The 22,445-nt window shown below is 52.4% G+C and overlaps 1 protein-coding gene across 1 annotated transcript in view; it reads left to right on the forward strand.

Annotated features, from left to right (window-relative positions):
* AFDN (afadin, adherens junction formation factor) overlaps positions 1-22,445 on the forward strand; it is a 142,530-nt gene that overhangs the window by 112,136 nt on the left and 7,949 nt on the right. The window contains 10 exon segments of the mRNA XM_086708319.1: positions 4,875-4,940; positions 5,150-5,223; positions 5,910-6,028; positions 7,368-7,562; positions 8,203-8,294; positions 8,607-8,792; positions 11,513-11,809; positions 11,811-12,485; positions 14,527-14,562; positions 21,085-21,198. Coding sequence (XP_086564445.1) covers positions 4,875-4,940; positions 5,150-5,223; positions 5,910-6,028; positions 7,368-7,562; positions 8,203-8,294; positions 8,607-8,792; positions 11,513-11,809; positions 11,811-12,485; positions 14,527-14,562; positions 21,085-21,198 — 1,854 coding nt within the window.

The following is a 22,445-nucleotide window of genomic DNA, read 5'->3' on the forward strand; positions in this document are numbered from 1 at the left end:
TTATGATTCCAACACGTAGTGAATAGAAGTCATTAATGAGATACCTTAGATTCTTTTTTCCGTACAAAACTCTCGTGTCTGGGTATATTTTATATGTAATACACATTTCAGTTCGGACTAGCCACGTGTGGCCTGTGGCGGCCATATCAGACAGCATGCTGTATAGTGTCTAATTTCATTTCCCCAGCACTGGCAAAACTGTTTCTTTGTATTCCTGTAATTGGCTTTGGTTAATGTTTGCGCGTTACATTCCCTTAGTGACACGTGTGTCACACCGGTTCGTAGCAGCAAACACCTTCTGGGCCCCGTTTTCCTTTCTTAATTGGAAAAGGCAGGAGGCGGTGGGGGGACTTGCCTGAGAGCTCAGTCTTCTTGGGCTAGGTCAGTGTGCATATGATTGTTCAGAAATAAGACAGAAGTCAAGCGGCTTAATGCTTCTGCAATAAATTTTGTTTCATACAACTTTTATCATTGTCTGTAACGTTCTTTTTTTTCGCATGAAGCGGGCAGGTAGTGAGAGCTCCATAAAGTTGTGGAATTGCTACAGCCAGATAGATGGTGAGCCTGCCTTGGGGCCTCCCGAGAGCTGACTTGTTCCCAGTACGAGTGGCATTAGCAGGGCGAAGCAGCACCCGCTTGCCCCCCCCCCCCCCCCGCCCCCGCCCACCTGGCAAGGCGGACATTCCTGGCCAGGGCTGTTGTGGCCACATGGGGAGACACTGGGCCACCTCAGAGCAGGTCACATACTGTTTTGGGTCTAAAGTAACTACCCATCTTGATCTTATATAAACATACACACATATATGTATGTATGTGTAGTTAGAAATTCCTTAGAGTTCTTTCACTTCTGGGTACTCGTCTGTAATTTTGTTTTCTAGAAGAGGCGCCAGTGGAACTGGTCATTTCTCCCTATAGCAGTATGCGACTCTCAATTTTTGATGGCCAGTTTGTAACTGGGCTGCATGTGAAGCATAGATAGGATTCAAATAAGCGGAGGTGGGAGGAGCCAGAGTAGAGGCAGGGAAGGGAGTGGGTCTGCGGAAGAGAATGTGTAGAACACGGCCCGTGGGAAAAATGTAGGCAGTGCGGTCTCGCGGTAAAGAATTCTTCTAGGTAAGTAGTATGAGGTTGAGACCACGTTAGTAAGAAGATTCAAATGCCAACCAAAGTGTGGATACCTCTTTAGAATATTCCAGATCCAGATTCTTGTGTAGCACCCTCCCCCAAGAGTATGTTTTTTTAATACTGACTTAATTAAAGTCCATTTTTATGACCAGCCTTAAATGGACCTTCTGAATTGAGGTCTCTTAGAATCATTGTCTCATGATTCCTCAGATGAGCACCTTTTCTAACTAGCAGACACACTGATACGTTGAACTTGGAATTAAAAGATGTGATTATAGCTTAGAACGTAGGCAAATTCCCATCGTGTAAGAAAATGCCACTTCTCAAATACTGTGCCTTTCTCGTCATCCATTACCTGACAGTAACGGATGTGCGTGCTTCTTCCCGAAACGGCACGTTTGGCGCCGTGGTCAGAAATGCTGAGGGTTTGTAACTTTATAAACTAGTAATTTTACAGCGTTACCAGTGTTCTGTTACCAGCTCAGTGTATGATGGCCACACGAGCTGCTTCCTAACCTACCAGCAGATCCCGTCGGTAAGATTCTGGGCTTCGTCCCAGTAAGGAGTGAGCACACTCTGGGCGCATCGGGCAGCGGCCGGGGAAGGGGCCGGGGAGAGAGCCGTCCGCACTGTCGTGTCGCCGGAGCAGCGTCAGGGAGGGACGGACTGTGTCTGGCCTGTCGTGGGGAAGGTGGGTGGGCCGGCGTGCGGGGGCAGGTGAGCCCGGGGTCAAATGACGACGGTGCTTTGGCAGACACGATGCATCAGACTGGCGTGTGGCAAGTACGAACAAAGGCAGGAACGTGGAAACAGGATGGAACAGGGGTGGGGGGCGGGGGGATGAGGCACGGTGTGCTGCAGGGGCGAGGACTCGAACCGGGTTCTGGGGGTATGGCGCTTGTCAGCTGGCCTCTGGTCAGGAGCCCGGACGGGCGTACTTCCAGAAGGGGCTCCCGCGCTAGGCAGGCCAGTCACGGGGCGGGGGCTTGTCGGGACTGTTGAGAGAGTGAGGCCACGATGCTGCCCAGTGTCTCCCTGGGATATTTACACTGCGACCGCGTGAGTGTCCTTGCACGTGGGCGGTAAATGCCTGGAGGCGCTGCAGGTTTCGGCCTTCTTAAACGTTACTTGCGGTTCACGCGGAGTCCGCCAGATTCAAGCGTGTGAGTTGTTTAGGACGCACGGTGGCCGTGGAACAGCCTCGTGACTCCCCGCGGTGTGAAGTGAGGGGCGGGGGGTGAGAGCACGAAGCGATCCCACAGGGAAGCCGCGGTTCACGGTGACCGTGCAGGACGGACTCCCCAGACCGAGAACGGCCCCAGGTGTGTGAGCGGGCTCTGGGCTGAGGCGAGCGGACGGGAGTCCCCGTTTTCTCTTATTCTGTGTTGTGACTGTGGATGGAGTCCTCGCACCGTGTCCAAGTGAGTGAGGCTGTTTTCATCATTAACAGGAACCTTAGAAAGTGTGCCGGAAACGGGGCAGGAGGGTCTTCGTTTATTGTTTTAAAATGTATATATTTGGTACTCTGTTGTTTCTATCCCTGTTCCTAAAAATACTATATTATCAGTGTTACTGCTCAGCGGTTTTCTTTTCAAAGATGGCAGTAATTGAATATTTGCACTTGATCTTAGCCAAAGGCTGAGAATCGACAGAGTAATGATTGTTATCGTCTGCATTACGAGGACAGTATCGCATTGCCGACAGATTGTGCTTGTGAAGATGGCCGTGCCCGCGCGCACTGAAACCGGCACCCCGAAATGCCGTAGGCCCTGCGTCTCTGTCAGAGCGCAGAGGGAAAAAGTAGCTCTGCCCTCAGAACCTATTTTCACAGAAATTCCGGCCTCAGGTATTGTCTGTGAGGAAGTAGCGTGCCCCATTTGTGGGAGGGGAGAAGGGAGCTTTTCGGTTCCCCCGAGTTCTTGCCGGGCAGCTGCAAAGTCTAGTGTAGGACACAGGCCTCGTGAGGGCAGGGGGTGCGTTCCGTTCGGTGACGCACGTCCAAAGCCTGAGTCAGCATAAGCGTTCAGTGAGCGAGGGTCGAGTGAGCGAGATCCTCACTTAAAAGAGCTGAGTTGCGGAATTAAGCACTCAGTCGCAGAGTACATAAAAGTGTCGAATGTATTGAAAACGTCAGATCACACGCAAGGGAACACCCCGTATAACGGATGGGGGCAGGGAGGAGGCTGTCCTAGAAGGAATTTCCCACAGTGTGAGCTAGCTGCCCAAGTTCAAGGAAACCCAGTACTGGCCTGAGTAAAGCTCTTTTGCTAAGTGACTCACTAAAATTCAGAACGTTGCCATTTATCGAGTGCCTGCCATATATTTTCGTTATTGTGAAATTTCAGATTTACCAAAAAGCACAAAGCTTCGCAAACTACCTCGGTGTTGGCGGAGGGGGGTGAAAAGGTCACAGGCTGCACCTGGTTGTCCTGTTGTACTAAAAGTGCTGGGTGATTCCTGGGGGGCAGGTGGCCTAGGGGACACCTAGGCCAGAGGGTGGGGGGCTGCCAGAGAGGGCACCGGGCTTATACCTTGTGCATGGCTTTTATCAGCCCAGTTCCCAGATAATGGAGCCATGGGAAATCTGAAGATTTCCCAAAATTGAGTTGTCTTGTTAAATTGAGACATTTTATGCCATTTTTAAAATGAGCCACGCAACAGATGGCTTTAGGCTCACAGAACCGGGGCGTGATACGTGCTGGAGTTTCCCCGAGGGGACCACGGGGGGAGAGGCCTTGGGCCCCGGCAGTCACACCGTCCTCCTCCAGCCTGCCTGTAACTGGAGGGAGACACGGAGGGCTTTTGGGGGGAAATTACATAGTTCCAGAGTATTCGACCTTTGTTTCAGTTAAGTCGTGTATTGAAATCGCAGTCTTTACAGCTTTGTGTGAGCCCTTTTATAGTTTTGCTTTTATGACACGATACTTCATAACTGCCGTGGTTACTGTGACCTAAGAAACATGTACTCGGTTGTAGAACATTGGCAGGAATATCCAAGTGAGAGTTCATGCACGATTGCTTCCTTTGTTCGTTCCAATATCTTGTCCCTGTTTGATTTTTATGTCGTGGTTATAAATGTCCATGTAGAATGTTGGCGATTCTACTACGCCAACATTGGAAGTTCTCACCCCCCCGCCCCCCCCGAGTCCCCCGTGGTGTAACATGAAGCAAGGCTGGTGCGCCCTCTGTGTGGACTGGGGCTCCAGGATTCACCTAGAGTTACGATACGTGATCCTTCAATTGAGTTGTACAGAAGATTTTCTACGTGATCTTCTCACTGCCTAAAGCCCCCTCCTTGCCGCAAGAAGGTTTTTCTTGTTTTAATTTTCAACGACAGTTTCGAAAAAATAATGGGATATAGGAACGTAAAAGTACTGTAATAAATTGCCTTTGTATCAAAGCGGCTAACGGTATGTGTCACCGGGTAGCATTAGCTCACCCACTTAGGGCTGCTCAGAGCTCAGCCGGAATCTGCATTCGGATCGCATGTCTTCGCATCCTCATCAGCTGGGTTAGTAATATCTGCTTTGCAGGAGTACTTTTCCTGAATTTAGGAACATAAAATAGGTACATTTCCTGTCAGTTCCTTTACGTTTACCACGTAGAGTGTTAATTTAGTGCCAATTTTCGTGTAGAAGCAAGAACCGGGACTTGTGTTACCACTCTGTACCTGTTTTATTTTATTTTTGTTCTGTTTTTATTTCACTGCGTATTTTCAATGCCATGTTTCTTACCCTATTTTTGCCTAGGGTGCTGGTCAAGATAAACTTGGAATCTATGTCAAGTCTGTCGTAAAAGGAGGTGCTGCAGATGTGGTTAGTATGATTTCTCCCGTTGTAAGTTCACCGCATGTCACATTTAGCAAACAACCTGAGGTACTTCAGTGATACTTTCTGTTATAAAATGCTAAGTGTGGTGTTTGCTGAAAAGACCAACGTGAGCATACTTACCGCTGACTTTCCTCTTCCTCCTCTTGCCCTTTGCTGTCCCTCCCGCCCAACACACGTACCTTTTGGGCGCGCAGGATGGGCGCCTGGCCGCAGGTGACCAGCTCCTCAGTGTGGATGGACGAAGTCTGGTAGGACTCTCTCAGGAAAGGTATCGTTTATGTATTTGTTTAAGGTTGGCATTTGCAGGATGTTTCACAGTAAATTTAGATTTAGAAGACAAAAAGTAATGCTAGAAAGATCTGCCCTTAATCTTCACTTTTAAAAAAAAATTTTTTTTTTTTTTAACGTTTATTTATTTTTGAGACAGAGACAGAGCATGAACGGGGGGTCGGGGGGGGGGGGGTCAGGGAGAGGGAGACACAGAATCTGAAACAGGCTCCAGGCTCTGAGCTGTCAGCACAGAGCCCGACGCGGGGCTTGAACTCACTAACCGTGAGATCATGACCTGAGCTGAAGTTGGCTGCTTAACCGACTGAGCCACCCAGGTGGCCCCAATCTTCACAGTTTTAAATATAAACTTCGTGTATATGACCCCTCTCTTGTTAGCATGTTAGAGTGTGTATTTTGGTCTGGAGCAGTTTCTTTGAAGCTTAAAAAAGCCTATTCTTAGCACATCCTGAGGATTCCTGAAAGTCCTTTTACTGTTCTTGATAGAATGGTTCTTGGTTTCTGAGGAAGGGAGCCGGCAGCCGGGGGCCCGCGCAAAGGTTCCAAGCTGCTGCTCAGAACGGCGGGTGAGGCCGCACGACGTGCGGTTACTGTGGTCGCAGGCGGCCGTCGAGAGGAGCGGGCACGGCTCCCCTTTCCCTTACTGGTGCTGTCCTCTCTTCCTAGGGCAGCAGAACTCATGACAAGGACCAGTTCCGTGGTGACACTGGAAGTAGCCAAGCAAGGAGCGATCTACCACGGCCTGGCCACCCTGCTCAATCAGCCGTCCCCGATGATGCAGAGAGGTGAGCGCCCCCGGCACAGCCTTGCACGCCGCGTCTGCCCGTGACCGCTGTCGCAGTCGCCACCTGGTGTTGATCGCTTACCGCGTGCCGGGCATTTTACAGTCACGGCCTCTCTCGACAGTCACAAAACTCTATGGAGTAGGTGCTGTCCCAATTTTAAAGACAAGCTCGGGATGCGATCCCTTGCAAGATGGCCAAGATAAGTCGTTCACGACCGTGTCCAGTGTAGGCCCGCTGGCCTTCTGGCCGTGTGGGGGTTCACTAAGGTCCTGCCCCCCCGGCACCTCCCGTGGGGCCGGCTGGAGAGTCTCCACCAGCCCGGCACTTGGCCGTAGTAAAGCAGGTGGTGAGGGACGTAAAGTCTTCAAAGAACAGGTAGATTTCTCCACTGGAAGAATGTACGTGTGCGTGTATGTGAAGTTACTTCAGTCCTTTGTGTGCCGAGACGGGACGTGATTATCCTGTTCTACGTAGTTCACTTCAGATTTAAAAGCTCAGTTCGCATAAGATGATTTGTTGGTGGGAACCATGATTTTATAGCTACATCAAAAATCCCGGAATAAAATCAATATAAATTTAGGGCTTTCTTAAAGGATCAGTTCAGAAATCACAGGAGAAAACCCATTAGGACTCACATCGTCTCTTAAATCATTATATACTTTGCATTTACCATGCTGACTGTGTGCAGCTGCCAGGTCTGGCCTCGATGGAGCTCTCTTCTCCACTGGCCAGTGATCTGGGAGCCTCCCAGGCCAGCACCTGCCTGAGATCGACCTAAGGGTCACACACACACAAGAAAGCTTCTGAGAACGCAGACCCACTGTTCGCTGAAACGAACAAACCGCGTCTTGACAAAACCATGTGCTGTAGCAGAGGCCTTCGTTACTTTTTTCCCGGCATGATGCCAGGCTGGTGCCTGATGTCATAGCTTACAGCCGCTTCCAAGAGGCAAACCCAACCGTGAGTTACAGGTCAGAGGGAAGCTGTTCGAGTAGAGAACACGCCGGGGCGACCATGCAGGGAGACGAGGCCAGAAGTAGAGCTCACCCCGGGGTTGACAGAGTTCGCGTGTGTTCTAGAAAGTGAGGGGAGTGTGTTTGGTGGACTTTGAGAAAATCGGCTTTGAAAGAGCACCTTTCCCATCAATAACAGCTAAATGTCACTTTTAAGCTTCTCTAGAAAGATCTGATTCCTAGACTAAAAGCTACCTTATTCCTTCACCTAAGAAGAAGGTCTTTTGAAATTTTAAATATTTGTAGGTTCATCTTTCTTGAAGACTAGGGTATTTAAAATAAAATCTTGAACAATTGAAGAGACCCTGAGTGCACTCTGACTTCAGTTTCAGACCGTCGTGGCTCAGGTAAACCCCGACCAAAGAGCGAAGGTTTCGAGCTCTATAACAATTCAGCTCAAAACGGGTCACCCGAGAGCCCTCAGCTGCCTTGGGCAGAATACAGCGAACCGAAGAAGCTCCCTGGCGATGACAGGCTGATGAAGAACCGGGCTGACCACCGCTCCAGCCCCAACGTGGCAAGTAAGAGGGACCGCTGTGGCCATTCCTTCCCTGGCCTTTGAGCTAGCTCTTGTCCAGATACACGCACGGTCACGGCCAGAAAAGGCCGGGGGGTTGGGCACCCTGTGCTTTCTTAGTTATCAGAATGACATTGCCTGCGTATGCTGGCTGAGATGTGTTTTTCATGAGAGATACCCCAAGCACTGTCCTTGCGACAGGTAATAAGAACGAAGTTCTAAAACGTTTGATTGCCCTGATGCTCTAGGGCAGTACGTTGACCACGTCCGCAGCAGGGGATGGTGAACATTTTATGCTTTTAAGGGGTTGTTAACAAGAAGGAGGCTCAGTGGAAGGGTAATGCAACACTCACGAGGTTTGCAAAGCCTGAAATACTGACTGTCCCGTTGCCGGGAGGGTTTGCCAGCCGCCAGTCTGTAGGTAATACTTTCTGGCCCTGGGCTCTGATTATTCGAGAGAGGGGAGTGGGTATGAGGAGCCCTGATGTCACCTGTGCCCCAGTTTTCGTCTCTGTGCTGACTCCTCACCGGCCGTTGGAAGATGCCCGGCACGTGCTCACCACCCATAAAGGACGTTAAGTGACGTTGTGTCGAGTTGTCCTCCCAGGAGTCACCTTTCTTTTCCCTGCCTCTTTCCAACGCAGATCAGCCCCCCAGTCCCGGAGGGAAAAGCGCGTACGCCCCTGGAGCAGCCGCTAAGATCACGTCCGTCTCCACCGGAAACCTCTGCACTGAGGTCTGAGAGAGGAGGGAACCGTTCTCGCTGTGATGAACACCTAGATTATCTCGTGACGCTCACGCTCTGTAGATTAGCATTGTTTGTAATCCCTGAGTACTGCTTTTTTTGTTTTTAATAGAATAGGTAAATTAGCTTTAAATTGATAGGGCAAAATGAAATGTTTTTCATTATTCCTAGTAGAGGACCACTTTTAATTCTTAACACAGGTTTAAAAATACACAGAAACCACATTTTAAAACAGAATGTTGGAAGTTAAATGAGTCCGTGTACAAATTGCCAAAAGCCCGCTTTCTTCTTCACGTTTTACAGGAGCAGACCCCTCCACCTCGACCTGAGGCCTACCCCATCCCCACCCAGACGTACACCAGGGAGTACTTCACCTTCCCGGCCTCCAGGTCCCAGGACCGCGTGGCTCCCCCTCAGAACCAGTGGCCCAATTACGAGGAGAAGCCGCACGTGCACACAGATGGTCATCAGTCCGGCCCCGCGATGCAGGTCAGAGAGGAGGCCACGGACATCCGCGCCCTCAAAGAGAATTGGTTTGGCAGGGTGGAGTCTGAATGATTTCTGAGCTACAGCTGACGTGCTCTGTAGGACAGTGCTGTCCTACATGGTCTCCCGGGTAACTGAGGAAGAGGGGATGGGAGGGAATACTAAATGCGAAAAGGAGTTCTTTGTTCTCTGGAAGTTCGATTCACAAAGTGTTCGTAACAGTGCACCCTAATGACAGTTTGTGAGGTGGGATCACGGGCTCCAGGGCTGAGAAACGAGCGGTGTGTGTTTTTTCTTACTTACACCAGAGGCCGTCCCAAGCGCTGGGACGCAGGCGTGACCGGGGTCCCTACCCGTGACCCTAATGATGCGATGGGGAAGTGAGGCAGAGGACGTAAACACGGGGTAGTAGGTCCTGCTAGGGACGTGGGTCCCCGCCGAGCGACTGGCGCCTGGGCTCCCGTGGTCCGTTACCACTCTCTGAGGGAAGAGCGTTTCGGACAGGGGAGGAGGCCCGGGTGGGCTGCTGAGCGGGAGCCGGGGGGTGGGGTGCATCACAGGCCTTTGCAGCCTGGAACCACGCGGAAGGGCTCAAGTGACGGGAAGATGAAGGGTTCAGGTTCTATCCAAGCTAGTAGAGAAGGGGCCGTCAGGGCGGTGGAGCTGGGGAACGTCATCAGATGTGTCTTGTGTTTAGAAAGAGAACTTTGCACCGTGGGAGCCTGGGAGAAGTCAGATGTATGCTTAAAAATAGGTGTGGTCTGGGATGTGTGACGACACCGGGCCCGGGTAGCGCGTTCCGGCTGTGCTGCTCTAGAGACTGGGGGCTGAGGGTGGGACTGGGCTGAGCCGAGGAGGGTGGGAGAGCAGAAGAGGGGTCACAGTCACAGTCACGGGAGGCAGCACGGACAGCGGGGAAGAGCCTCGTGTCCTGAGGTCCACGGCTCCGTCCTGTCCCGTTACCCGAGAAGCCCAGTCTCTTCGAGAGTATCGGACACCCCCCGCCGGCTCGACCAGCGGGCTGGAGCAGGCTGCGAGAGAGGATTTCTCCAGATTTCTCTTCCACAGTGAATGCTCATGTGCCTTGCTCCCTCCCCAGGGAAGACCCGCTTCCCATATGTCGAGGGAATCCACACGTGTCTCCTGTCTTACGGGAATAGCGTTTAGTAAGCCTCCACATTCATGTTCGTGGTGCACGTCCGCTTCTGCCCCACACGTGGGTAACGGGCACCTAGAAGAGGAAGCCAGGAAACCGGGACGTCCGGGTGTGGGAGGGTCGCTTACTTGGATCATGAAATGACCGAGCATAAGAGTAGGACTTGCCAGGGGTGCACCGGGAGCTAGAACGATGTCCTCAAGGAGAGCGGAGGCCTGAGCCGGGAGGACCGGGAGCCGGGTCCCGCAGTGCCGCGGAGGAGGCGTGAACGCCACAAGTTTATGCTTTCAGAGGATCTGTTGTACACGTAGGGCATTTCCTGCTACGGTGGACTCTTAAATGACGTGGGTCTGGACTGTTCATGTCCGCTTTTACGCACGCTTTCTCAGTATGGTGCTCTGTCTTTTCTCATCCTTGGGGTTTTTGTCTTTTCTGTGGTTTACTGTAAGAATACAGTGAGTATGTAAGGAAACAGACTGTGTGCTGATCGACTGTTTATGTCACGGGAGAGGCTTCCAGTCGGCGGTAGGCTGTTAGTAGTTCAGTTTCTGGGGGAGTCAGAAGTTGTATGTGGATTTTTGACTACCCAGGGTTCAGTGCCCCTGTCCCCTGCCTTGTTCGAGGGTCAGCTACCTTTTTGTGCCCTGTAGACTGTCCAGCGGTCAAGAAACTTTCTGTGTCTGTAGTAAAGCTATAGCAAAATATTGGCAGTAAATGTTACATTTCTCTATCAGGCTGCTGTGTTTTCAAGTGATATTTCATTTTTTTCTTGGCTTATTTTTTAAGGAAAGGGAAACAGTTTACCTTCCAGATTTACATCTTCAGTTTCTACACATTAACAGAACAGGAAAAAAATGTTTGACATCCTAGTGAGTCATTTCTGTCACTTTAAACTACTTTTAGACATGCCATTTTTCAGACATGAGCCTCTTAGCCCTTTGAAACAGTGTATCCGTTTCATCTCTGACACACACGCATACACGTTCATGTTCAGCGACTGATGGCACTGTGTTCTGTACTTTGCCTTCTAAGACTGGAACAGACAGGCTCGGATGCATGGCTTGTCCTGCCTGTGCACACCTCTGTCAGCCCGTCAGCCCTGGGACCATGGCTCAGATAGTAAAGATTTGAGAACTAGTACTCTTACTTCGAACTTTACGACGGAGAAGTAAATTTTGCTGCTCTTCGCGTAGTTAGACTGAACACATTCCTCCTCGCGAAGTCCGTCGCGTGGGAAACCACAGCGGAGATGTGTGCACGCGGCCATACAAGAGGGGGGAAGGGCGCCATCCGTAAAGCAGCTGCGTTTCTGTGCGCTGCGCCGCCTCCTTTTCACAGTGATGCAGAGAAGGAAGTACGGCCCTTCCCTTTTTGTAACTGGAGAAGCGCTGACCCCCCACATCTTGCACCCCGCACCGCCAGAGACCTGGGCGGTCTCCGCCTCTGTGTGCCACTCGCTGAACAATTGCCCTAAAATGTTTTCTCCCTCGAGGTACAATATTTGTGAGTTTTTAATAATTTTTTCCAAGTGGCCGAAAGATAACGGTTTTCCGTGTTCTTTCTCTAGCGCGTCACCCGCTCCCAGGAGGAACTTCGGGAGGATAAAGCTTACCAACTCGAGCGGCATCGGCTGGAGGCGGTGCTGGATCGCAAGTCCGACAGTGACGTGTGGATCCAGCCGAGCTCCTCGGTGGGCTCCAGCACGTCCAGCCAGGAGCACCTGGACCCCTGCTCCAAGTCGGGCACCCCCGCCTCCACGCTGACCAAGAGCGGCCCCGGGCGCTGGAAGACGCCAGCCTCCGCGCAGCCCCTGCCGGCGGCCCCCCCGCCCGCGCAGACAGACCTGCCCCCGCCGCCCCCGCCGCCCCCCCGCGCACTACGCCGGAGACTTCGACGGGATCCCCGTGGACCTGCCCCTCCCGCAGCCTCCCAGCGGCCAGGCGGCGGCGGAGCGGAGAAAACGGGAGGAGCAGCAGCGCTGGTACGAGAAGGAGAAGGCCCGCCTGGAGGAGGAGCGGGACAGGAAGCGCCGGGAGCAGGAGCGGAAGCTGGGCCAGATGCGCTCCCAGGCCCTGAACCCGGCCGCGTTCTCCCCAGTGGCCGTCGCGCACACGAAGCCGGAGAAACCTTCCACGCTCCAGAGGCCCCAGGACACGGTCATCCGGGAGCTGCAGCCCCAGCAGCAGCCACGCACCATCGAGCGCCGAGACTTGCAGTACATCACGGTCAGCAAAGAGGAGCTGTCCTCGGGGGACAGCCTGTCCCCCGACCCCTGGAAGCGGGATGCCAGGGAGAAGCTGGAGAAGCAGCAGCAAATGCACATCGTGGACATGCTGAGCAGGGAGATCCGGGAGCTCCAGAGCAAGCCCGAGCGCAGCGCCGAGGACAGCGACCGCCTGCGCAAGCTCATGCTGGAGTGGCAGTTCCAGAAGAGACTGCAGGAGTCCAAGCAGAAGGACGAGGACGACGAGGAGGAGGAGGACGACGACGTGGACACCATGCTGATCATGCAGCGCCTCGAGGCTGAGCGGAGAGCAAGGGTAAAGGGGAAAAGTGCTGTGGGCGCGCGTTTCTGTGCTACCTGCCCCGAGCGCGTGGCGCTCCCGGCCCGGGGCCCTGGAGGGTTGAGGGGGGGCCCCTGGCCTGTAGCCTGTCGCTCTGTTTCCCGCTCGCTGGCGGTCCCGCACGACGAGCCGGGCTGGGAGGCGTGTTCTCTGCAAAGGGCTCACTGCCATCCAAGTGGAACTTTGCTGTTCAAGTCGGCAGACTCCCATTTGTCCTTCTCGTTAGCGCTTCAGTTGAGAAAACAAGCTCGTAACCGCTACTTTGTTCGGAGCCAGTTGAAGGCCTCCCCAGGGGTCAGCAGGATTTTTTCTTAAACGGCCAGATAGTCAAACATCTTAGGCTTTGTGGGCCGTACACGGTCTTCACGGCACCGCTCTGCTGTTGCACGACGGAAGCCGCCTTGGCCGCGGCGCAAACGGTGAGAACCGTGGGCCAGGGCACCCTTCACGAACGGGGGCAGGACACCTGCCCAGCCCAGGTCGTGATGGTCGGCACTGGACGGTGGGTGACGGAGGGGACTGTTGAGAGTCCCAGAGTTGCGGTTCTCGTAGCCTTGCCAGCAGGACACTCCGCGCACTGGCTGTACGCGGTGAAGCAGGTACTTAGGAAACTAAACCGTTCTGTTTCAGCGGGAGTATAGACACCGAGAACTTAGGGTTTTAATTTAATTTCTCCATACGACGAAAGTAATTTGTGCTTTTCGCATCAAACAAAGGAAGGAAAGGTCGTGTTAGTTTCGTGTGCTAGATTGTTAAAATGCCAGATTGAAGACTCCATTACCCTATCAGAACGGAGAGGCATTTGCCGGTATTAATCTGCAGACAGTGCTGTGGACCACATGGTAGGAGGTTTCACACAGGGCAGCTTTCTGGGAAGAGACGGCCAAGACCACGTCCTCTGGATTTTGTTTCTAATTGCCACTTTTACTTAATGCTGTCTGCCAGACATCTAAACAAGTAACTGTTACATCAGGTGTTTGAATGTTTCCACATCAGGACACAGAGTGACCTTAGATAGTGACCAGTCCATACAGCCAACTCTGACCCCTTTTCAGGTTTGCCTCGTGAGTTTTGTCCTGAAATGTTTCGCACACTTCTTATTACACACTTCTTGTCAGCAAAGGGGATGTGGGACTTTACCCAACATCCAGCTGAACGAACACCCAAATGTTAAGTCACCAGTAATAAACTCCTGAAAAACAACTGTATTTACCCTCAGTGCTACTTTATTTCAAAGTGCATCCGGTTAACGATGCATTACTTGTAGCATAAGAATTCTCAGCACAGCGCTGACCCTGGGGTCCGGACCCTGGTGTCCACCGTGTCCACGGTTGGCTGAGTGCTCCATGCAGGGTCCCCTCCCTGTCCTCGGCCAGTGCCACTAGAGGCAGGGCGTGTGCCCCTGGCCCAACTCTCCCGTCCCCAGGACACAAGAAAACAGCGATGTTTACTGCAGTTCATACTGAACCAGAAGCCGATGTGTATGGTAAATAGGTAGACATTGTTAACATTTATTGTTATAACTGTATCCCCCCTCCCCCCCGCCCCGTAGTGAAAAGTTAGCAACTGCATTGTAGTATTTCTCTAATTATTCTTAGCTGTGAATTTTTATTAAAGGTCTGTCAGGTTTTCCAAATAGTTCACAGTGACCATTTCAAAGCCTCATAGCGTGAACTATGACATTTGGAAAGTTTCTTACAATTTTAGTGAAAAGTGTCTCCGTGTTCATCATTAATCAAATTTAAGGTGAATATCTTAGTCCCCAAGTAACAGCTCAGAGGAATTTTAAAGTCCCTTCCGTGTATCATAATAACGAAACTCAAGTGTTTAATGCTGTGTGGACATTTTCCTGTTTGTGGGTGCCAGAAGTCCACGCATAGTTTTCGCTGTGCTCCCCGGGCCGTCCTCCAACGCAGGTGACGCGCGGGAGCAGCGAGCACGCGGGGTGGAATACGGTCTAAACTTGACTTTTTTTCACACTTCATCTTTCTTTTTGTTTCCTTCTCTGTTACTGCAGCAGACTGGTCTGCCAGCAATCTCTGTTCTAGATTTGGTATGTTCTCATTTCTTTCCCTTTGGTACTTTTTTCCTGTCTTGATTTTCTTTTTTTCTGTTAGTGGTGGTGGTTTGTGTTCCTAGTAGACGCAGCTCCTTGGGGCGTCCTAGCGCAGGCGTGTAGTTGCGGGATCGAGAAGCATGCCTTTCCGTGTGTTTAGATTTAGTTACTCTTTGCTTTCCTCCGTTAATTTTAAGTGTTACTGTTTGTTTATGGCTTTGACCTTTTCTCAGTTTTAGTCACAAAATTGATTCTGTGTATTTTTACGTAGAGTCACAAATACGCGAGCAAACGAAAGAACCTGCAACGAATAACCTATTTCATTTTTGTTACCCTGGTAATAGATTTTGAATAACCGACTACTAGAAACTCAATCGAATTGGTATTCACGTTGTTTTGCCAGTTAAGATGTAACTGGCATCTGTCTGTTGGCAGAAAAAGAGAGCTTTTTGGTAAATGTTGCTCAGTTTTCTTTAATAATTTCGCATGGACTTCAGTTTGCTTCACCAGCCATATCGTCTGCCGAAACATACCTGACATCCCATTCTGTTGTCAGTTCAGGGTTTTTGTTTGTTTCATGTTTTATTTTTGAGGGGGAGTGCAAGCTGCGGGGGTGGGGGGAGGCGGACAGAGGATCGGAAGCGGGCTCCACACAGTCAGCGCATAGCCCAGCGCAGGGCTCGAACTCCCGAACCGCGAGATTGTGACCTGAGCCGAAGTCGGGCGCTTAACCAACTGTGCCCCTCGATTCAGCGTGTTTGGTATCCACGTTCGGGAGATTCAGTCGACCGTTTAGTGTCCATGGTGCTCCAGGGCCATTATCAGTGTCACCGGCCACGAGTTCTGCGCCGGCTGAAACGTTCCTAATAACTTGAGGTCATTTTTTGTTAGTCACTTTTTTTTTTAAATCTTTTTTTTTCCAACGTTTTTATTTATTTTTGGGACAGAGAGAGACAGAGCATGAACGGGGGAGGGGCAGAGAGAGAGGGAGACACAGAATCGGAAACAGGCTCCAGGCTCTGAGCCATCAGCCCAGAGCCCGACGCGGGGCTCGAACTCACGGTCCGCGAGATCGTGACCTGGCTGAAGCCGGACGCTTAACCGACTGCGCCACCCAGGCGCCCCTGTTAGTCACTTTTTAAACGAACAAGGACAGGATCCGACAGTACTTTTAAAACGTCCTGAATCTCCGTCTGACTTCAATGGCCTCCTCATTAAATGACAGCCTCTCCCCTGTTTTTAGCTCAACAGTGTGGTGGCACGACCACTGTGCAGAGAAGCCCCTCCCAGAAGCATTTCCCACCTCGATAACCGAAGAGCATATTTGTTTTAGCGTTACCTCCCCCCCCCCCCCTCCCGCATGAGACAAAGACAAAATATGGATGTTTTCTCCGCACTTGTTTGTATGGCAACGTGCACCTGTGGTGGGCGGTCGGAAGATACCGGTTAGAGCAGATTCTTCGTTTGAGATGCTCATGTTACATCCTCTCTGGGCATCCATTGCCCACCAGCTACTGTCCCGAGGCCCTGGCTGGTAGAGATTTTCCAGCTCTGTAGGCCTAGTGAGACTCTTCTGTGCAGATTATGTGACAGATAGACAATACGTAGGGATGAAGGAAGACACGAGGATTTGTGTTTTGAAGACACAGTTCAGAGTTCTTCTTTCTTTAAAAGGTAGTTTTTTTCACTCCTATTGACCTCAACCCCCCCATCTCTGAGCATTTCTCAGCCTCATTTCCTGGCAAACATGACCGTTCTTACAGCGGTGTCCTTACATAGAGTCCTTCGGTCAGAATTGGCAGCTTGTCTACAGGGAGGTGCCTCTGCCAGGCGCCCGTCCTCTTGCCAGGACGGGGTGGCCCAAGTGCCAGCAGAGAGTAGGGACAGCGCCCCGCGTGGCTGTGACGGTGTCTCCTGGGTACGACCCTGGGATGAACGGGGCAGGTGCTCTGTCGGGAGCAGCCCACAGTCTCACCGGCTCTGCTCTCCCTCTGGACTTGTAGTGGTCGGCACCCCAACCAGCCCGGGCCCCCACGCCCCCGCCTCCAGACCCCGGGAGCTGGAGAAGCCAGCGACACCCGCGTTTGCGTTTCTAGCCCAGGCCTTGCCCTGGCCCACACTTCCGCCTGCAGTCAGACAAGACTTTTCAAAGCTCAGCATGTTCGGAAACCGCCCCCACCCCCACCCCAACATGCTCCTTGTCCACCTTCAGCCTTCCGCATTTCAGCTGATTCTTTTAATTGCTCAGTCCAAAAGCCTTAGTTACCATAACCCTCTTTTTCTCTCCATCAAGAAACTGTTTTTACTTCTCAGAATCTGACCACCTCGACACCCACATTGTCCTGAGCCACTGCTGTCCCCACCTGGCTCAGTGCAGGGGACTCCCTTGCTTCTGCGTTTGTTCCCTGTGTCACAGTCTGTTCTCAACACAGCAGCTAGGGTGATCCTGTTTAAAAAAAAAAAAAAAAAGTCACATCTCAGGAGTCTTCAGAACCCTGTCATTTAGAGAAACGTCCTGGGTCTTCCCATGCCACGAAGTGCTGGTGTTCCGTCCATGCCTCCGTGCACCTGCTGTGTGGAGTTGGGCAGATGTCGGCCTCCGCCGTAGCCGCACCCGGCTCCACTCAAGTTTGCAGGGAGGGACGGGTTGTGTGACCGGGCCTCCGTTGCCGTAGGTTGCCAGACAATTACACACACTTCCCCCGGGGGAACCTGTGACGGAGGCAGAGCAGACGAGGCGGCACGCCCAGTAGTGACAAGTCACGCAGTGTCGCAAAGAGTGAGAGTCAAGGTTCTTACCGGAATTTTCTGAGTTTATATTTATTTCATATCGTGCTGCACAACAATGCCTCCTGCTCATGAAACTCCTGCCAGGAGCTATCTTCCAACTAGAAATTGACGTGACCTGACAGTCTCTCAGTTGCCTGGTCTCAGGCTTTGTCCTGTTACCGTCTTAGTGGTTCGTCTCCTGGCTCTGAGGACCCGACAGCTCAAGGGGAAGACTCCCTCCCCTTGGGGTGGTAGCAGCTGAGTGACGCTGTCACCGATTTCAGCATCTCTACTGCTGACCTCATGGGAAGGCCCAGGCCAGGTCCGCCCTCGTAGGCCACTTTCCTGTCTGGTCTTCGTGTGGGACTGGAGGAATTGGCATACGAGGGGCTGAACCGAAAGCAAGATCATAAAAACCTCAAGCAAGAGTCAGTAGGAACCCAGCCGAGAGCTGCACCTGCAGAGAGACCCTGCCTGCTCCCCCGGAGTCCCCCGCCTCGCGAGCGGGGTCTGGCTCCGAGGGTGGTGTCCAAGCCTGCCTTCAGGGAGGGTCAGTTTGACTCCAGGAAGTAGGAGGAGAATATGCTCGAATGAAAGCCAGCTTGTTGGCATGCTGCAGTAGAACACAGACTCCTGTGGTTGCAAGATGAGATCGTTGCTGTGAGAGAGCTCCCGATGTACGTGGTAGGCCGCGTGCAGCCATGCAGCCCCACGCAGGCTCACCTGTCCCTGCAAGGCCAGAGCGTTTCAGCTGCTGATAAAATTGTCACTGTCCTTACATTGAACGGGCAGGGGCATGGGCTGTGCCCAGGGAAGAGACTTGCACACCAAGTGCCTGGGGTCGTGGGGATGGCTTTCCCCATGAAGAAACACAAAGTGGACTTCCTCTCCCGCATGGGGCTCGTGGGCTGAACCCGAGTCGGGTGCCTGAGCCCGGTAGCAGTAAACGGCCTGCACGTGGGGGTCCTTCACTGCGGGGCATTAACATTTTTTAGGGTATTGTTAACGGGTGGGAACATAGGCGGATGACGCTTGCCTGTTGCCTTAAGGGTGACCCTGACAGGCTTCCGGTCATGTTTCCAGCGAGGATCCCAAAAGCGAAAGGACACCTTGGCCCTGATTTGTATTCATATATCGCAACAAGATCGTCTCCCTTAATGGAGTTTTTACTGTACATTAAAGACACGAGTTAGTGTCTTCTGTGGCATAAAGTTATAAACACACGGATCACAATGTAGCTGTTTTCTTTTTTTAATCTGAAGATGAGGGGAGGACCGCCAGCGTAGCGAGACCAGCCAGGCTGGTGACAGTGGCTTCTGAGACCCCGCCTTAGTTCTCGGCCAAGAGTGGCTGTGGTTCGGGCTGATGGCTGCTGTAAGAACTGCGGCTGCTTCTATCTAGGCCTGTTCCCCCGAACGTAGCTTCCTGCAGGTGGCTTCCATAGTAGCCCACCCTTCATTCTCTGTGTGTAAAACACTGAGCCCGTGTCCTCTTCTTCTCACCCCAGGTTAACACAGTCTGTCCGTGCAGCTCAGCCTGTGTTAAATGTGTGGCTTAGGTTGAAACGCCCTTTCCCTGGCACTGAACGCAAGTAGACCACACAGCACAGCGTACCATTTTGAGCTAATTTGGAGTAAGTTTAGAGGCTAGGTTATCATTCCTGTCATTACGCTTTTGGGGGAGGAGGGTCGGGCAAAGCAGCATCTGTATGAAGAATGAAAAGCCTTGTTTTGGAAGTGAAAAGACGTGAAGCAGCTTGCCAGGCAGTGGGCAGAAACTGCCTTTGTCGCGACAGCACGGATGGGTTCATGGGTAACAGTAAAAAGAGGAGCTGGGGACCTTAACACCGGAGAAGGTTCCTCGCCGACCCCATCCAGCTGTAGAAGAATGAAGGTTTTGAAGAGAAGGTGCCTGCTGTAGATTTGCTAGGTAGCATTCTGTACCTGTAATTATGAGAATTGCAGTTGTGCCCGTTTCTGAAAATGGTGCCTCTCCTCAGCGGGGAGGACCCAGCGGGCCATTTTAGCGTGTTCTGTTGTCCTTGCTCAGACCTGTTTTTAATTGCGTCTGGCAGGTAAAGCACGACGAGGGAGTCTGTGTGGCTCGCTAACGTGCTTTTACGCCCTTCCATGTAGCGTATTTAATACCAGCTGCTAGCTTATCTGGTTATTTTTATTTGGGTGCCGTTTCTCACACTTCGGACCGATGAGTGTAGATTGGTTGACGCACTGGTGCTGCGGGCCATGGACCCTGCCGTGGTGGGGGGAGCTCCCCGGTGGAGGCCAGCCCTGCGCGACCCCGGGGGGCCGGGAGCCCTCACAGTTCTGCCTTGTTTCTTGGGCTCGGAATCCGTAGCCTGTGCTCCCGCTCTGAGCCCCTCACAGCCAACATCCCAACATCTCCCCTGGGCTTATGCCTAGATTTGAACTAAACGGGAAATTACGTAAATTTGTCTTCTTGAGGAGCGGGGTTTTTTTTTCTAAGATGTTTTAATATTGTTTGCTGACCTGAAAAAGCCTAACGATGCCAAGTTAATTTGTTCCTTTCCCATCGGCTGCAGTGTTTATTCCACAGAAATAAGGCAGGAGTGAAGCTGTTAAGGTTTTTGTTTTTAAAAAAAATACAAATACAATTCAAATCCCGTTTCTGTTTTTGCTGTGAACAGTTTCTACAGTAAGCAGTAATTCCGTAAATACTGAAACACACCACGAGCAATTTGACTTAAGGGGAGTCCTTCAGGGGCTTTAACAATGAAACTAGATGGCGTTGGGTTACGTTCTAATTTTTAAAATTTTGAATCAACTCCTCTTGACGTCTGGAGGCACATTTCTTGGGTGCTACCGCAGACCAGCTCTGGAACAGAAAGGAAATACTTGGAGAAGCAAGTTTTCAAAGTTGCTTCTGGGGCCGTAACAAAAGGGCGTTTTCCTCTGTTCTGGTCAAATGTACGTTTAATCCAAGGATCCTTTTAGAAAAGATATTCTCAACCTGTGGCACATAGAGGAATTTGACTCTATGCTGTTTCGGGGAGCAGGCGGTAGGTTTCCAGACACGAGAATTAATTCAGAGACCGGCCAATTGACTTGGCTGAGAGGTTGTAGCAGAAGAGAGGTGAAGTGAGGTCCCTTGCGAATACAGGTTCAGATTCTTTGGCTCAAGACTTTGGGGTCTCCCTGGGCTGAGAAGGAATTCTTGGAGTCCGGGATGGGGTCTGGAGAAAGCCGATGGCCAAGGGTCAGTGGGCCAGGGGCTTGGCCCACGGTCCCGGTATCCCTCTGGGGTTGCGTGCTGACACGTGGGACCCGCCCCAGGGACCTGAGGTCTGTGTGCCCCAGCCCACAAGCATGCAGACCGGAGGGAAGGAGGATGGGGGGGAGACGATGGCCGAGTGCACCCCGTAGTTGCGTAACTGGAGGGTCTGTGTGTCACGGGAGTGTGGTTTATGTGAGCTGGCTACAGTCCTGCTTATTCACGGTGTGGATGTATGAAACAGATTCCTTCTTGGAGCAGTTCGTGGAACTGTGGGGACAGTGCTGTTAGGCAGCTTAATTTTGAAACGTAGAGCTGTGAAATGTGTACGTTTTGCCGTCTTCCCACGGTGATCTAACCGGGTATTTTGTATCTGACGTCGTGTGTGTGTGTGTGTGTGTGTGTGTGTGTGTGTGTGTGTCTGCTTGTGCCAGTGTGTGCTCTCTGCGCTTCGTGCTGCTGGAGCGTGTAGGGCGGAGGTTAAAGTCCCTGCGTTGTTAGTTACAGGACGAGGAGCGGCGGCGGCAGCGGCAGCTGGACGACATGCGCAGGCGGGAAGCGGAGGACCGCGCCAGGCAGGAGGAGGAGAGGACGAAGCGAGACGCCGAAGACAAGGTCATGGTCCTGTAGGGGCGGCTAGAGGCTTCCCGGCTTAGCCTGAACCCGATGGATGGGCTGGGGCAGAGGGGCAGACGCTGCACGCATCCTAACGCGTGCGAGACACAACGGGGCCTGGACCCCTCCTTTGTTGTCGGACCGGAGACTGGAGCCCGGCCCGGCCCGCCCGCCTCTGCTCCGGACGGTGTCCACGTCCTCCCACCTGAGTCCTGTCTCTCTCCCGCTTCTGAACTCGTAGGCCCGTCGGGGTGGCCGAGCCTCCTCCCGGCCGGTCCGCTCCCTCGGGGCCCTGCCCTTTCCTGGACGTGGCCCCGCCTGGTGGGGTGAGGGTGGTGCTTGTGCGGCTGTGCGGTCGGAGCTCGGGCGGTGAAGCACCAGGGACGTAGACGGTGTGTTCGCCCCGCGCATTTCAAGTAGGTTCCTTACGGAAAGTACTCCGTTCTGGTTGGTGGTCAGCAGGTCAGATAGCTTACAAAAAGCGTGACACGAGGAAAATTCAACTAGAATGTGATCTAATATCCCAAGTTGTTATTTTGGTTCCACATGTGGATTCTTCTTATGACAGTAATCTTTTACGTGAATTTCAAAATGACAGCTGATTGGGTCCATCCTGAGAACCGGGACCGCAGTGTGTGTGCAGCTGGCCCTGAGCGGGGCACCCGTGGCGGGGGTGGGGGAGCCTGTCCGCTCTGACGCTTCCCTTCTGTGAAGGCGGGGGCCGTGGGCGCCACAGCTGCCGGTGGGGAGTTTTCGTTCCTGATTCCTCCTTTGACAGTCTTGTGAGCCGTATTAATGAAGCCCCCTCCTCCCCCGAAAGAGAGCGCTTTTAGGAAACCTTGTGTAGTGATACGACCCTTCTGGATGTGTAACTAGTGAAGAGCTCGATTGGCAGAAACGATGTGACTCATCTAGACAAAAGTAGAATAATAAGGCTAGGACATGTACCTGTGTGAAAAGTAGCGGTCTCTGCGTCTTCTAGACCCTCACGGTTCCTTGGCATCATCCTGTGACCTTCAGCGGCTGTGTCCACATAGCTTCTGCAGTCTCGGAAGCGGCCTCTGCTAGTGGGGCCGGGTGCCCCGGTGTCTTTCACTTGTGTCGGGAGAAGTCCCGGTCAGAATCAGTTCTCCGCAACGTGAGCCCCTAGACTTGTCAGTGCAGGGGTGTGTTGTGGCCCGCACCCCCCTCGGGGCCCGTGTGCGGGAGGCCTGCCCGCGCCCTGTGTTCAGGCCCTCCGCTCCCAG

The sequence above is a fragment of the Puma concolor genome, chromosome B2 (assembly GCF_028749965.1).
Source record: "Puma concolor isolate L17-30 chromosome B2, mPumCon1.1.hap2, whole genome shotgun sequence".
NCBI classification, from domain to species: Eukaryota; Metazoa; Chordata; class Mammalia; order Carnivora; family Felidae; genus Puma; species Puma concolor.